At 66.1% G+C, this 14171-nt stretch overlaps 1 protein-coding gene across 5 annotated transcripts; it reads left to right on the top strand.

The window, feature by feature from the left end:
* Positions 1-448: 448 nt before the first annotated feature.
* Positions 449-12968, top strand: ESRP2 (epithelial splicing regulatory protein 2). 5 transcript variants are annotated; one of them, XM_031950225.1, is made up of 17 exons: positions 2727-2890; positions 2996-3160; positions 3444-3572; positions 9068-9181; positions 9274-9388; positions 9575-9670; positions 9797-9851; positions 9929-10039; positions 10119-10251; positions 10351-10393; positions 10613-10914; positions 10994-11215; positions 11319-11517; positions 11611-11800; positions 11998-12163; positions 12348-12456; positions 12717-12792. In XM_031950225.1, the coding sequence occupies exons 1-16, from the start codon at positions 2774-2776 to the stop codon at positions 12435-12437; spliced, it is 2247 nt and encodes a 748-aa protein (XP_031806085.1). In that variant the 5' UTR covers positions 2727-2773; the 3' UTR covers positions 12438-12456; positions 12717-12792. The 5 variants fall into 5 exon arrangements, with proteins under 5 accessions (XP_031806086.1, XP_031806085.1, XP_031806084.1 ...); XM_031950224.1 differs by having other exon boundaries at positions 12685-12768; XM_031950226.1 differs by lacking the exons at positions 2727-2890; positions 12348-12456 and adding an exon at positions 449-610 and having other exon boundaries at positions 12685-12968.
* The last annotated feature ends 1203 nt before the right edge of the window (positions 12969-14171 follow it).

The following is a 14171-nucleotide window of genomic DNA, read 5'->3' on the forward strand; positions in this document are numbered from 1 at the left end:
AGCAGGCGCTCCATAAGTGCCCATTTCCTGTAGCGGAGCGCCCCCCTCCCCACTTTCCAGGGCCCCCCGAACGAGGGAACCTCCGAAGCCCGGAGCGCAGCCCCTGCACGGCAGCGGGCGCCACACGAATGCTCCGCTCCCCCTCCCCACCTTTCCCGGGCCCTCCAGGAGAGCCTCGGGCACAGGCCGGCGAAGAAGCAGGCGCTCCCGACGCGCACGGTCCTACAGCGAGCCCCCCCCCCAGGGTCCCAGCAGCCCGCGCAGGGGCGCGGAGCGCAGCGGGGACGGCGGGAAGAGGCCGGGAATGTCGGGAAGGAGAAGGCTTGGGTGCGGAGCTCCGAGGAGGGTAGGAAGAGGGAGGTCGGGACGGGGCAGGGCCCGGGGCGGAGCGGGGGAGCCGTCGGCCCGCTCACCTGCGGGGCGAGCACGTGGGCCGGGCGCTCCCAGCTTCCGGACGCCGGCCGGAGAGCGCCAAAGTTTCGGGAGAGGGGAGACCTGGTGGCGGAAGGAGCGCGCCGGCTCCCCGCCCCGGCAGCTTACAAATTAGCCGAGGCCTGGCGCTGGGGGACGGGGCTGGGCGTCTGCGGCGGCCCGGGAGGCAGGTGTACAGGTAGGCGGGCCCGGGGGCCCTGTAGCCCGTCCCCGCTCTCGGTTCCCACTCGGCCCGGACGTTGCCCGGGGAGGAGGGAGCCTTTCCCTCGGCCCGGCGCCTTCCGAGAGGGGGAGGGGACCCCCGGGCGGGCTGTTGCAGCTTGGCCGGCGGCTCCCTCCCCGATTGGAGGGCCCGGCTCCAACCCTCGGGGAGAGCCCTTTCTACAACGGCAGCCGGGCTCGACCCCACGCTGCCTTCGGGAGCCTTCATCCCGAGCCCCGTCCCCCACCCCGGGCCTGCCCCCAGGCGCCCTGGGGGCTCCAGAAGTGCTCCCGCGGCCCGGGACTCCTGGCACTGCGGGGGGAGGGGTCGCCGGCTGGCCCAGGCTGGCTTTGGGCGGCCCGCGGGGTCACCTGTCGGGTGGCGGAGCCATTATCCGTTCTTTGTTATTCATTGAGGGGAATCTGTAAAAAAAAATAGGGGGGGGGGCGTTTGGACCGCCGGAGGGTCCCTGCCCGCTCTGCCGTCCCGGACTCCAGGAGCCCTTCAGTTCTTAGGTTCTGGGCGCCCGGGTCTCTCCCCCCTCCCCCCGGTCGGGTAAAGGATCTGTTTCGTCCAACCCCGATGTGACCTTTCCTGACTCCCAACATCCCTTTTCTGGCCCCTAAAATGGCGGCAACATTTGCATTCGGGATCCCGGCGAGTGGTGGAGAGCATGAGGTTCACATGCGCGTTATGCGCTTTTCACACTCCGGGTCTTCCCGGGGTTAGACCCATCGAGTCCGTAAGCATCTGGTCCACACCTACTGAGTGACAGCTGGGGGAGCACTGGGGAGCCGGAAAAAATCAGTCCCTGCTCTCCAGGAGCTTCCCGTCTAGCGGAGGAGGCCGTGATGGGAACAAGACACAGACGGGATGTTTCGCGGGGAGTGTGAGGGAAGCCATTAAGGAAAGTCAGATTTTATTTGGGGTGGGAGGAAGCTGGGGGGGTGCAGAAAGGGGGGAGAATTCCAGGCGTGAGGGACGGCCAGTAGAAATGCTGACCCGAGTGGCATGTTTCGGGGGAGGGAGAGCCAGGAGGCCTTGGAGTATCTGAGAGGAAGGTGTGACTAAAGGTAGCAAGAGACCAGGTTGTGATGGGAGGATTTGGGTGTTGGACCCTGCAGGTGATGAATGGGAGTGACTGGAGAATACTGTAGAGGAGCTTGGTGAGACCCGACTTCCAGAGAGGCAGTGTGTGCAAGATAGTTTGCTGGCTTAAAGGCCTTAGAAGTTATCTTTAATTGGCGAGGCCCGGGAAAGCCAGCCCTTCTGAGCATTAGCTTAAGCAGCCTCTGACCCACCAAGTGAGCTGGGCCGGAGAAGCGGCCTCACAGACACCCATTCTTCGGACGGCGGGCACTCACGCCGAGTTATCGGGAAGGTGCAGGGGGATTCAGAGATGGGGAACACCTGCTTCTTGCCCGCCAGGAGCGTGCAATCTAGCAGGGGGCCAGGACCCGCGCCCCCTTAACCAACAGGAGGTAGCACTGATGGGAGTCAGGGTTACCTGCAGTCCGGGGCCCCGAAGGTTGGCTCAGCAGCTACAGAACGAGGGAGGATCTTTGTCCTGTTCTTTAGCGCTGAAAGCAAGCCCGGGGAAGCGGTCCCGGGCAGGGCTGACCTGGAGCTGACCCCGGGCAGGCCCTGCTGACCCCGGGCGACCTCAGGCAGGCCCAGGCTCCCTTTTGCCCCCCTTTGCGCGCTTCCTGGAAGGGGCAGCAGGTGGGGGAGAACGTGACCTTGCGGTCCGTCCCCTCTCTCGTCCGGTGGGGCACGCAGAAGCTGGGCGCACCTGGCGCGGAGGCCAGTGCGAGGCTACCGGCCTAGCGTGGGCTTCTCCACCCGACGCGGGGGGATCCGGAGGAGCGAGGCCGGGCCGGGGGCCGGGGGCCGGGGGCGGGCGTTTTCCCTCCTCCCTCCTCCTCCTCCTCTTCCTCCTGCTCGGATCCCTCCCCAAACCAATCAGGCCAGCTGAGCGGGGCCGATCCTCCCCTCCCCAGGTCCCTCCTCCGCCTCCCCCCGGGAGCCAATGCCCGCTCCCTAGGGGAGCCGCCTCCAGTCACGTGGGCCGGGCCGGGGCAGGTAACTCCTGGGAGGGCGGGGGCGGTGGGGGGAGCCGGAGCTGCCTGGGCGCTTGCCATGAAGCCAGAGGGGAAGAGCCCGAGCACGGTCACCTCGCCTCCACTCGGGCCCGAGCGGCGAGGCGGCGGGCGCGGGGCCGGCGGTGGCCGCGGAGAGCAGCAGCCCTGGCTTCAGGTAGGGCCGCCCCGTCCGGGCCGCGCCCCCCCCCCCCCCCCCGCTCCCGTCCCCCGGAGCGCCCCGCGGGTGCCCCCCGGCGCTGACCCGTGTCTCTGATTGTAGCCCTCCCCTCCCCGGGCCATGACGCCGCCGCCGCCGCCTCCGCACCCCGACTCCCTGGTGGTCTTGTTTGGGGCAACCGCTGGTGCTCTGGGGGCTAAGCTGGGCTCGGAGGAGCGGGAGCTAATTCTCTTGGTGTGGCAAGTTGTGGATCTTCGCAGCCGGAAGGTAGGGACGGCGGGCCCGGGGCGGCGGCGGCGGTGGCGGTGGTTGGTGGTGGTTGGCGGCGGCGGCGGCCGGACGGGGGCTGCGGGCGGGGCCCCGGCGGCGGGAAGGGGGCCCGGGGCCCCAGCGGCGGGCCCTGCCCTCGGGGCGCGGCTGCGGGCTGAGCGGGGGGCGGGGGGGGGGCGGCGGGGGAGGGCCGGGGGGGGGGGGCCCGCGCGGGGGGCGGGGGGGGGCCGGGGGGTGGGGGGGGCCGGGGGAGACCGCCCCCTTTCCCCGGCGGCCGCAGGTGGGGACCCTGCACAAGTCCCTGGTTCGCGCGGACGACAGCGAGCTGAGCGAGCAGTGCCGGGAGGCCAGCGGTCTGAGCGCGGAGGGGCTGGGCCGGGCCGAGCCGCTGGACAAAGTGCTGCAGCAGGTGAAGGGTTAACTGGCGCGGGCTGGGGTCCCGCCCCCTCGGGCTGGGCGGCTTGGGTCCCGTCTCCCGCCCCTCCTCACCCCCTACAGCACGTGCGCCTGCCCCTGCCCCCGCGCGGCCGGGCTTTCTCCCGTCGGGAAGCTCCCCCCCCAGCGTCAGGCACCCCGGGAGGCCGGGGGAGCCCCAGCCTGGGGGGGGGCGGCGGTTTGGGGGCGGGGAGAGCTGCTGCTGCTGCAGCTTGTTTGGGGCGGGGGGGGGGGGTGGCTGCCCCCTTGTAGTCGCGCTAAACCTGCCGGGGCAGTAGAACGAGTTTCTGTTGTTATAAACTCTCGGTGACTGGGATGGTTTTCAGCGGAGGAGGGGTGGGAGTTTCTGCGGAGGGGGGGCAGCGCCGCAGGCCTGGGGGTGCCCCTCCTCCTGTCCAGCCGGGTCCCCTGCCCCGGGCGCGGGGAGGGGGCGGGCAGGTGCCCCCTCCCACCGCGCAGGTCCGGGCCTGCCCACGGTTTCGCCAGCCGCTGGGGGTATATTTATCCTTTGCTGCGAACCCCTTGACGGCTGGGCCGGTGGGATGCCAGGAAGGCCCCGGGGCGGTGGGTGGGCCCGGCTGGGCGGAGTCTGTAATTCACGGGCCTGGCCGGCGTCAGGCCCGGGCTTGGCTCCTCCATCCGGGTCCCCCTGCCCGGAGGCTGGGCTGTCTCCCATGGGGGGGGGGGGGGGAATCCTTCTCCCGAGGCTGCTCCCCGGAAGCGCTCGGCTGGACGCCCGGCCTCGGGGAGGCCCCGCGTCTTGCTCCCCACCCTGATGGGGCAGGGCCCCCAGGGGTCACCTCCTGGGCTCCTGCGATTGGCGCCTGACAGGCTCTGGGGGGGCAGATCTAGGGTCCGGAGACCTGGCGGGGCCGTTTGTTTAGCTATGAAGCCTCAGATGAATAAGTCCCGTCCCTGGACCCCAGTTTCCTCATCTTAAAGAGGGCGCTGGGGATTTTTCCTCTAGGATTTGGTAGCTTGGGTGGCTTTTCCCTCTCGCACCCCTCTCTCCGATGGCACCTTGCCCTGACCTCTGCACAGGGAGGATCAAGTCGTAGGGACAGGCTGTTTGGGTTCTTGGCTCCCTGCTGACTGAATTGCCCCTGGGCTTGTGGCTTGGGCTCTCCGAGGGCCAGATCCACCATATATTCATATCCCAGGTCACTAGGGAGGAAAATTCAGCCCCGGATTCCCGAGTTGGGGGGAGAAAACCTAGATTTTTATCCTTTACCCCTGGGTGGGAGGGAACAGCAGGAGGGAGGGACGAGATAACCTTAGGGAGACCAGCTATTGCTCATGAATCAAAAAGGAGATGCTGTTCAGAAGGGGGATTTATTTAATCATAGAGGGACCATGAGATTACTCAACACCATGATCTCTCCTGTCCACAAGACCAGAGGTTCCTCCCTGAAAAAGGAGATAATCTCTGGGAGATAGTGAGAGGTAATGGGTAAAAAGCTGGAAGGGCTGTTTGCCTCGGGGAGAATGTCCCTTTTACTTTCAGGAGGCAGATGGAACAGGAACAGTTTGGGGGAGTGGGTTTTAAGCATCACGGGTGACCTGGAACCCGTTTTTCCCTTCCCACCCCCTTGAGGCAAGGTTGCTGCAATGCCAGTGAGATCTGTGTTCATGACATTCCCACTAGGGAGCTGAGCTCTTGCTCAGTGGCTGGCTCCTTGTGTGTCACCCCCCCCCCCTTTCCCTTCCCCAAAAAGGGGTTTCAGTTTATAGGTAAGGGAAAGTGACTCATTACTCACGATCCGCCCTCCCTCTCCTTTCCAATGGAAATAGCTTGATCAGCACAGAAGTTGGGAGTGGGGAGTCTAGAGTGAGAAAGATGAGGTGGGATGGTTTCCTGATCCCCTAAGGTCATGGGGGTTCCCACATCATCTTCCTTTGGGATTGTTCCCAAAGGGGATTCTCCATTGACTTTTGAGGTTCCTGTGACCTGGAGCTGTATCATGTTTGAATGTATTTGTGACCCCCGTCTTTGTAATGCTGTGTTCCTCTGCCACCCTTCCAGCTTCTCTCCTCCATCCTAGGGGATAGGGGATTAGGTGTGTGCTGGGGTAAAAAGGGGAGGGGGCCCTTTAGTGGAAGGAGTCTTAGCCTTGGGATCCCAGGTCTTTGGTTCTTTAAAATAAGGGCGCCAGAGGAGGGACGCCAATGTGCTCCCCAGTTCTCAGATCCCATCTCTGGCAGGGCTCACTGGGAATGGTCCTTCCCCATCCTCCACAGGCCCTTGTATGTTGTAGGAGTTCTGATACCTTATTCCCAGTAGCCCCTTCCTTTGTCCCTTCCCCAGAAGGGGGTCCCGCTGAGAGAGCTCTTCATCACCTGCCCTGGAGGCAGTTGGAGATAGGATGGATTTCCTGACATTCAGAAGTCCAGGGTACAAGTCCCGCCTCTGATCCTAGGTTTGTGGTGCTGAGCGAGTGACTTCATTTCCCCAGTTGTAAAACAAGAATAATAGGGCCACAACCTCAGAGTTGTGAGTGTAGTATAATGCTTGTAGAAGAGCGCATTAGTATGTAGTAGGTGCCCGATAAGTGCACGTTTCCCCCCCTCCCCCACGGCGTCTCCCTGGCAGCCGGCCCGCTCTCTGTGCTCTGGGTCCCACGTTTGGGAGCCCCGCTGCAGCCCTGCCAGTGAAGGTGTGTGGGCAGGGGCCTCCGCCCTGAGAACGCTCCCCTTGTGGAGGCTGGCCCAGCCCAGACGCCCAACTGGGGGAGCCGCCTTCGCGAGCCCGGGCCTGTCTGAGCCTGGCTGCCGCCTCTGCCCCCGGCCCTTGGGCTCTCTTGCCTAAGTCGGCTGCTCTCTCCCCTCCTCAAACAGCAGGCTTTGGACCGGATTCAGCATTTATTAAGTGCCTGTCGGAGTGGCCAGTTACGGGCCTGTGCGAGGGTGCCCAGAGCGGGGCTGGGCCCTGCCCTCCGAAGGGACGTGGGAACGCGTGCCCGGGCCCAGCCGTGTGCAGTTACGGGCACAGAGGAGGAGCAGGGCCGGAAGTTCCGGGGGGCTGACACCCTGGCGGGGGGGCAGTGGGCTAGAGCTGAGGGCAGAGGCTGGCAGGGCCGGGAATCGCCAGGGACAGGAGGGCGGGCCTGTGCCCCAGAGCCTGTTGGGAGAGGGCCTTGAACGGCAGCTTCCTCCTGCAGTTGGGGGGGGAAGCAGGATGGCAGACCCTGGCCAGCCCTGAGAGCCTGCCCCCTCTGGTGCCCTCCCTTCTCAGGGCCCACTCTCCAATGAGAGGGTTTTTTTTTTACTGAACCCTGGGACAGGGGCAGGCCAGGGAGGGGAAGGAGCCGAGCCCTGGGCAGGGTTGGGCCCCCTCCCCAACGTGGGTCAAGGCAACTGAGGCCCAGGCAAGGAGGAGGCTTTTGAAGCTCTCTCCCATCCCCCTGCCCCCACCCCCAGTCTCATGAGCAAACACTACCTGGTACTCGGTGGATGTCAATACAGCCAGGGCCAAAGCTCACAGGGCCCGGGAATTTGTCCTTGGGGAAGGGGCACTGGGAGAGCCGGGCCGAGCCAGGCTCCCCCGGCTCTGGGGGAAGAGGGAACCCCTGAGGTTGTCCCAGTCTGTCCTGCTGCGCTCTGGGTGCCCCTGGGCAGGCAGACCTGGGGCCCGGTGGTAGTTGTGGCTACATCTGGTCAGTGCAGGCAGGACTGAGCCTGTCGGGCCCCAGTCGGCCCCCCTGGGGTTCCCGGCCTGGCTCCCCGAATGTTCTGTGGGCCCCGGGATGGGGAGGGAGGTGCGGCTGTTGGGCCGGGCCTGTAGGGGTGGGCCTTCTGCTAGCAGGCACTCCTTGGAGCTATTGGGGGGCTCGTTCTGGATAGCGATCACAGTCCTTTAAGGTAAATGTCTGTCTTGGTCCTTGCCCCAACCCTGCGAGGTGGGTGCTCGCCATCTGCAGGTGGAGCAGCTGCCCACGTCCCCCTGGCTGCCCCAGTGCGGACCCCCACGGAAACTCTGCTGGGGAGGCCTTTGTCCCCGGATTTCCCTCCTGCCCCACACCTCTCCCCTTCCCATCTGAACTGGCTGCAGGTAGTAGCTGTCTGGTCTCTGCAAAGGCAGGCGGACCAGTCTGCTTCCAGCTTCTCTCCCCCTTGCCACCCCATGCTCTGCCCACCTCCTCTCTTCTCCCCTCTCCTCCTCCTTCCTTCTGTTTCTTTCCATCTCTGTCTCCTTTACATCTTCCTCCCTCTTTTTCTTTCTCTCCAACACCTCTTCCTTCCTTCCTGTCTCTCTTTCTGTCTCCTTTCCCTCTTTCTCTGGTTCTTCTCTCCCCCCCCCCCATTTTTAACTGTCTCTCTCCCCCTTCCTCTTTTCTCTCCTCTTTCTGTCTCTGTGTATGTCTTTCTTTCCCCCCTTCCTCTCTGTCTCCTTTCCCTCTTTCTGTCTCTCCCTTTTGTGTCTCACTCCCTCCTTTCCCCTTCTTCTCTTTTCTTCCTCTCCCCCCTTTGTGTGTCTCACTCCCTCCTTTCCCCTTCCTCTCTTTTCTTCCTCTTCCCCCTGTGTCTCGCTCTCTCCCCTTCCTCTCTTTTCTTCCTCTTACCCCTTTGTGTGTCTCGCTCTCTCCTTCCCCCTTCCTCTCTTTTCTTCCTCTTCCCCCTTTGTGTGTCTCGCTCCCTCCTTCCCCCTTCCTCTCTTTTCTTCCTCTTCCCCCTTTGTGTGTCTCGCTCTCTCCTTCCCCCTTCCTCCCTCTTTTCTTTCTCTCTCTCTCTCTTTCTCTCTCCAGGTGTGGCCCGGTGACAGAATCTTGCTGGACCAGTTTTTCAGCCTGAATGTTCCCTTATCCTCTCCATTCCCTTGCTTAATGTGGACAGATGTGGCCACGTGCCTTGTGCACCCAGGCTTGTGTGTGCGCAAACACACACCCGGACACACACCCGAGGGGCGGCGTTGGGGGCTGGGGGGGAGCGGCGCGGCCAAGGTTAAGGCTGCTTTGCTGCCCCCGGCCTGATCTCCTGGAGTCCTGGCCTTCCCGGGGAGCAGGGAGTTCTGGGGGGGTGGGGGGGGACTGCTCTCCAAGACCCCCTCAGAGGCAGTGGGGTGTCGAGTCTTTGAAGAAAGCTGACTCTCCTGTACTCTGGGCTGGGGGATGGGGCTTGGTTTGGCCCAGGAGCGGCTCCCCAGGAGTGGCGGGGGGGGTTGCCAAGTGCAGAGAGCGGAGCCATCCTGAGCCTCCTGTTCCTTCCCAGCTCCCAGGACAGAGAAGGGGCCGCTCTCCTGATGCCCTACAACCCAGTGCCTCCCTCTGGGCCCCCCCAAGGCCTCTTCCCTGGGGCTCCAGGCCGCTGGGGAGGAAGCAGGGGGGAGAGAGTGGAGGCTGGTCCCACAGGGGAGCCGGACGAGGCTGGCTTGGAAATCCGGACCTTTCCTGAGGCCTCGGAATCGGGTCGGGGCTCTGGTTCCGGGCCGGGGGCTCTGGCGCCGTGCTGACGGCCCTGGTCTTCCTCCCCTAGTTCTCACAGCTGGTCCTGGGGGACGTGGAGCTCCTGGGCGGGGGCTCCTACACACTCTGCACGGATGGGCCGCTCCTGGTTCGGCAGGTCCTCCACCCGGAGGCTTCGAGAAAGGTGTGAGGGGGGCCGGGGCTCTCGGGGGGGCTGGCGCGGCTCGCGGGGTTCCGCTTCCTGACCCCCAGCTCACGCCGTGCCCTCGCCTCCAGAACCTGGTGCTGCCCGGCTCTTTCTTCTCTTTCTACGACCTGCGCAGGGAGTTCCACGCGCAGCGGCCCGAGGCCGGCCCGGCCCGAGACCTCACCGTGGCCGCCATGGCGCAGAGTATCCTTGCCCTCCCGGGGTCGCTGGGGGGGGGGAGGGGGTGCGAGGGGGAGCCCGCTTTGGGCAGAGGGGACGTGCCCTGTGTGCGGGTCCGGGGGCCGTGGTGGGCCCCATGGGGGTCTGGTCTGGGGCTCCTCGCTCACGCCTCCACCAGGGCTTTTCCTTCACCCATCTCCACCTTCCCAGACTTGGGGCTAGAAACAGATGCTGCTGAGGATGACTTTGGTGTGTGGGAAGTGAAAACCATGGTGACCATCATTTGCCATCTCCTCTCGGAACAGAGTGAGTGCTCCCGCCCCCTGCTGTGTCTGCCCTCCCCACCCCCCGTTTTTGCCCTCCCCACCCCCGCTGCTGCGTCCGTCCCCCCTTCTTCCCCACCCCCGCCGCTCACCCACTTCTCTCTCTCAGATCACAGTTTCACAGAACCGGAAATCGTCAAGTGCAAGTACGATTCTGGACCCTGGTAAGCTATCGGGACAGGGCCGGGGGCCGGGGGGGTCCCGAGGAGGGCCCCTGACGCCCCCGTGTGTCCCCCTGCAGCAGCAAGGCCGAGGTGGTGGACAACGAGACCGTGGTCCGGGCCAGAGGCCTCCCCTGGCAGTCCTCCGACCAGGACATCGCCCGATTCTTCAAGGGGCTCAACATTGCCAAGTGAGGGGGGACAGGGCGGGGGCGGCGGGGGAGGGTGGCCTGCAGGTGGGGCCTGACGCTCCCTCTCGCGGGCTCCCAGGGGCGGCGTCGCGCTGTGCCTGAACGCCCAGGGCCGCAGGAACGGGGAAGCGCTCGTCCGCTTTGTGGACTCGGAGCAGAGGGACCTGGCCTTGGAGCGGCACAAGCACCACATGGGTGCCCGATACATCGAGGTGTGTGTGGGGGGACGGGTGGGGGGGCCGGGGCTGGGCGGGGGGCTTGCGCCGAGCTCACGCCGGGCTCACGGGAGATGTGTGCGTCCCGCTCGGCAGGTGTACAAGGCCTCGGGGGAAGAGTTCCTCAAGATCGCTGGGGGTGAGTGACCTGCTGGGGGGCATAGAAAGGGGAGGGGGCAGAGCTGGCCCCCCGAGCTGTCTGACTGAGCCCGTGGAGGCTCTTTGGGCCCGGGAGACGCCGCCTTGCAGCTGAGGGAGCCGCGTCGGGGAGCGGCCCCCAGCCCGGGGCTGGACCCCAGGTGTAGCCCCCGCCCGTCGTTCCCCCCTCTGGCTCCCAACCCGGCTCGGTTTCCCCCAGGCACGTCCCACGAGGTGGCTCAGTTCCTGTCTCGGGAGGACCAGGTGATCATCCGCATGCGGGGGCTGCCCTTCACGGCCACCCCGGCCGACGTGCTGGCCTTCCTGGGGCCCGAGTGCCCGGTGACCGGCGGGCACGAGGGCCTGCTCTTCGTCCGCTACCCGGACGGGCGGCCCACGGGGGACGCCTTCGCGCTCTTCGCCTGCGAGGAGCTGGCCCAGAGCGCGCTGCGCAAGCACAAGGGCATCCTGGGCAAGCGCTACATCGAGCTGTTCCGGAGCACGGCGGCCGAGGTTCAGCAGGTACGGGCCCGGGCCGGGCGCAGGCGGGGCAGCCGTGTCCTGCCGGCCGCTGACGCGCGCTCTGCCCGCCTGTCCCCAGGTCCTGAACCGCTACACGTCGAGCCCGCTGATCCCCACGCTTCCGGCCCCCCTGATCCCGGTGCTGCCCGCGCCCTTCCCCTTGGCGGGCGCAGGTGTGCGGGACTGCGTGCGGCTGCGGGGCCTGCCCTACACGGCCAGCATCGACGACATCCTGGGCTTCCTGGGGGAGGCGGCCGGGGACATCCGGCCCCACGGGGTGCACATGGTGCTGAACCAGCAGGTGAGCTGGGGGAGAGGGAGCACGGGAGGGGGAGTGCGGGGGGGAGCACTGAGGCGGGAGGTGGGCCCCCCAGAAGGGCTCTGAGCAAGCACCGGCCCCGCAGGGCCGGCCGTCGGGGGATGCCTTCATCCAGATGAAATCTGCAGACCGAGCACTCGTGGCCGCCCAGAGGTGCCACAAAAAGATGATGAAAGAGCGCTACGTGGAGGTCTTTCCCTGCTCAGGGGAGGAGATGAGCCTGGTGCTGATGGGGGGCACCCTGAGCCGCAGCGGCATGTCCCCCCCACCCTGCAAGCTGCCCTGTGAGTGAGGCTTCTGGGTGGGGGGCAGACCCAGGCTCCTGGTCACTTCCCTAACCCCCCATGCCAGAGCCGACTCGAGCTCTTTGTTTCCAGGCCTCTCCCCTCCCACGTACGCTGCCTTCCAGACGGCCACGGCCGTGATCCCCACCGAGGCCACGGCCGCCCTTTACCCTCCGTCAGCCCTTCTCCCTGCAGCGCGGGCTCCCTCAGCCCCCACCCCCGTCACCTACTACCCCCCGCCGGCCACTCAGCTCTACATGAACTACACGACCTATTACCCCAGGTAGGAACGGGGCCTGCCCAGGGAATCTGGCCCTTCCCTGCCCTTCCCGACCCCCCCGGGCCTTCCTTTGCCCATTCCCCTCCTGTGTCAGCGCCTCTGCCTGGCCCGGGTGGTCCCTGCGGGCCCTCCCTCCCTGCCTCGCCCCAGGCTCCGAGCCCGCCGGCGCCCACCCGTCCCGTTCTCGTTCTCCCCCTCAGCCCCCCGGTCTCCCCCACCACCGTGGGCTACCTCACGGCTCCCTCGGCCGCCGTGGCCCCGGCCCCCGCCTCGGTGCTGCAGCAGCCGGGGGCGCTGGTGAGGATGCAGGGGCTCCCGTACACGGCCGGGGTGAAGGACATTCTCAGCTTCTTCCAGGGCTACCAGGTGAGAGTCCCCGGGCGGCCGCCGGAGGGGGCCGGGGAGTTCCGCGGGATGCTGGGATGGCTTGGGCCCTCCCCAGGGGGGCTTCCGAGCTGGGCCCCGGGCAGCCCAGGATGGCGGCTCTGCTCGCTCCCAGCCCCCTCCCCGGCGGCTCGGCCCCGCCCTGACCCTGTGTCACCCTCCGTAGCTTGCCCCCGATGACTACGCCAATCTGGTCCCAGTGGGTGACCCCCCCCGCCCTGTCCTACAGGCCCCCAAAGAGTGGGTGTGCTTGTAGCTGTGAGGGACCCGCCAAGGTAAGCGGCCGCGGGGCCCTCGCCCCCCGCCTGGCGCACTAACGTCCTGGTTCTTCTCGCCAATCAGCTAACGAGGGCCGGGGCTGTGATTGGGGGCGGGTGGGCGCGGGCCTCCCCTGCTCTGCTCTGCCCCCTCCCGCCAGGGGCTGTGCTCGGGACGTGCCGGGGGGGATTGTGATGGAGGGGCCCTCAGCGAGCACTCAGCGCCTGCTCCCCTGTCCCCCACAGCTCCCTGCAGACTCTGTCCTGGTCCTCCACAGCTTCAGCGGCCGGCCTCGGGGAGACGCCCTGGTCACCTTCCCCAGCCTGGACGCCGCGCGGCGGGCTGTGGCTGAGGAGCATGGCCGGACCCTGGGTGGTCAGCACGTCCAGCTCTCCCTGGTATGACCCGCCACGCCAGGGCGGAGGGCGCCGACCCTCGTCTCTGACACCCAAGTGCCTTGAAGGGGAGAAGGGCGGAGGGTCCTTCCTTCCTTCCCCCCTCCCTCACACAGTTTCCCCCCCCCCCCCCCCCCGGGGCCCCCCCCCCCCCCCTCCCGTGGGGTCCCCCCGGCCTCCGAGCTCTGCAGAAGCGGGCGCCCTGCCGATCCCTGGCTCCCCCCGCAGCTGCGGGTGCCTCTGGGCCCCGGCCCGCCGCAAGCCTGGCCCCGATCAGGGGGTTGGGGGCCCCCACCCCCGCACTGCCAGGCCGTAGCCCCGTTAAGTTATACGTTTTTTTAATTTAAGCCAGTGCAGAAGGGAGGCCCTGTTTACACGTGTGTGCCCTGTACGCTGTGCCCATATGTGGGACTGCTTTGGGGGAGAGCGCCGGGTCCGGAGGGGGGAGGGGGAGGTGTCCCGGGCCAGCTGTTAGGCTTGTTTCAGAGCCCTCCCCCTCCCCAGGCCTGGCCGCCCCTCCCCCCACGGGTGTGCGTATGGGGCCTGTGGCAGAGCCCTTCTGATCCTGCCCCCGCCGACAGGCAGCCTAAGGGAGGAGCCTCTGAATAAAAGATGCAAACACCCAGCCTGCCTCTGCTGATTTGTGGGGAGGGGACTTGGAGCCCCCCGGGGAGGAGCGGCTGCCCTCGGTCCTCTCGGCTGCCCTCGGTCCTCTTGGCTGCTGCTGCTCTTGTAGGGCTGGGGAGAGCCTGGGAGCCCCAGCAGGGGGCACTGGTGGCTCACGCGAGGCTGGGGCTGCTGACCTCTCATCCCGGCCTCCCTCTGCCGAGAGGAGGGATGCTTGCAACGGGAAAGGCTGCCCCCTTGTGGATTCCCAGGGAAGGCAGTGTTGCTTGTGCGATACCCGCTCTGTCTCGAGCCTAGCTGTCCGGCTTCACAGGCCTCGATTTAGTTGGAGAAGGAGGGGGTTAGACAGGAAGACTGAATGTTGAGTTAACGTTGTTTTTCTATGAGCCATAGTGAGCGGCTCACCTCGGCCTGAGGTACATCCTGGCCCAAGTGCAGGGAGGTGTGCTGGGCTCTTTTGGCCCGTTATGCCTTAATGTGACCTCCGAACCTTGTCCTGTAGGTGGGTGATGTTTCAGAGTGTGGCCTGGTGTGATGCTGTCTCAATCGTTTCGTTTATGCGCCACTATAGATTTTTATGACCCAGAAGTTTATTTTTTCACGTTAGTGATGTCTTTTTTTCCCCACAAGTGTTAACTTCCCAGTGACCCTTGTTTCCCGTGGTACTTTGACCCCTTTAGCAGAGTAGAATTAAGCATAGGAAGCCCAGA

This window comes from Sarcophilus harrisii, chromosome 2, assembly GCF_902635505.1.
Source record: "Sarcophilus harrisii chromosome 2, mSarHar1.11, whole genome shotgun sequence".
NCBI lineage: Eukaryota > Metazoa > Chordata > Mammalia > Dasyuromorphia > Dasyuridae > Sarcophilus > Sarcophilus harrisii.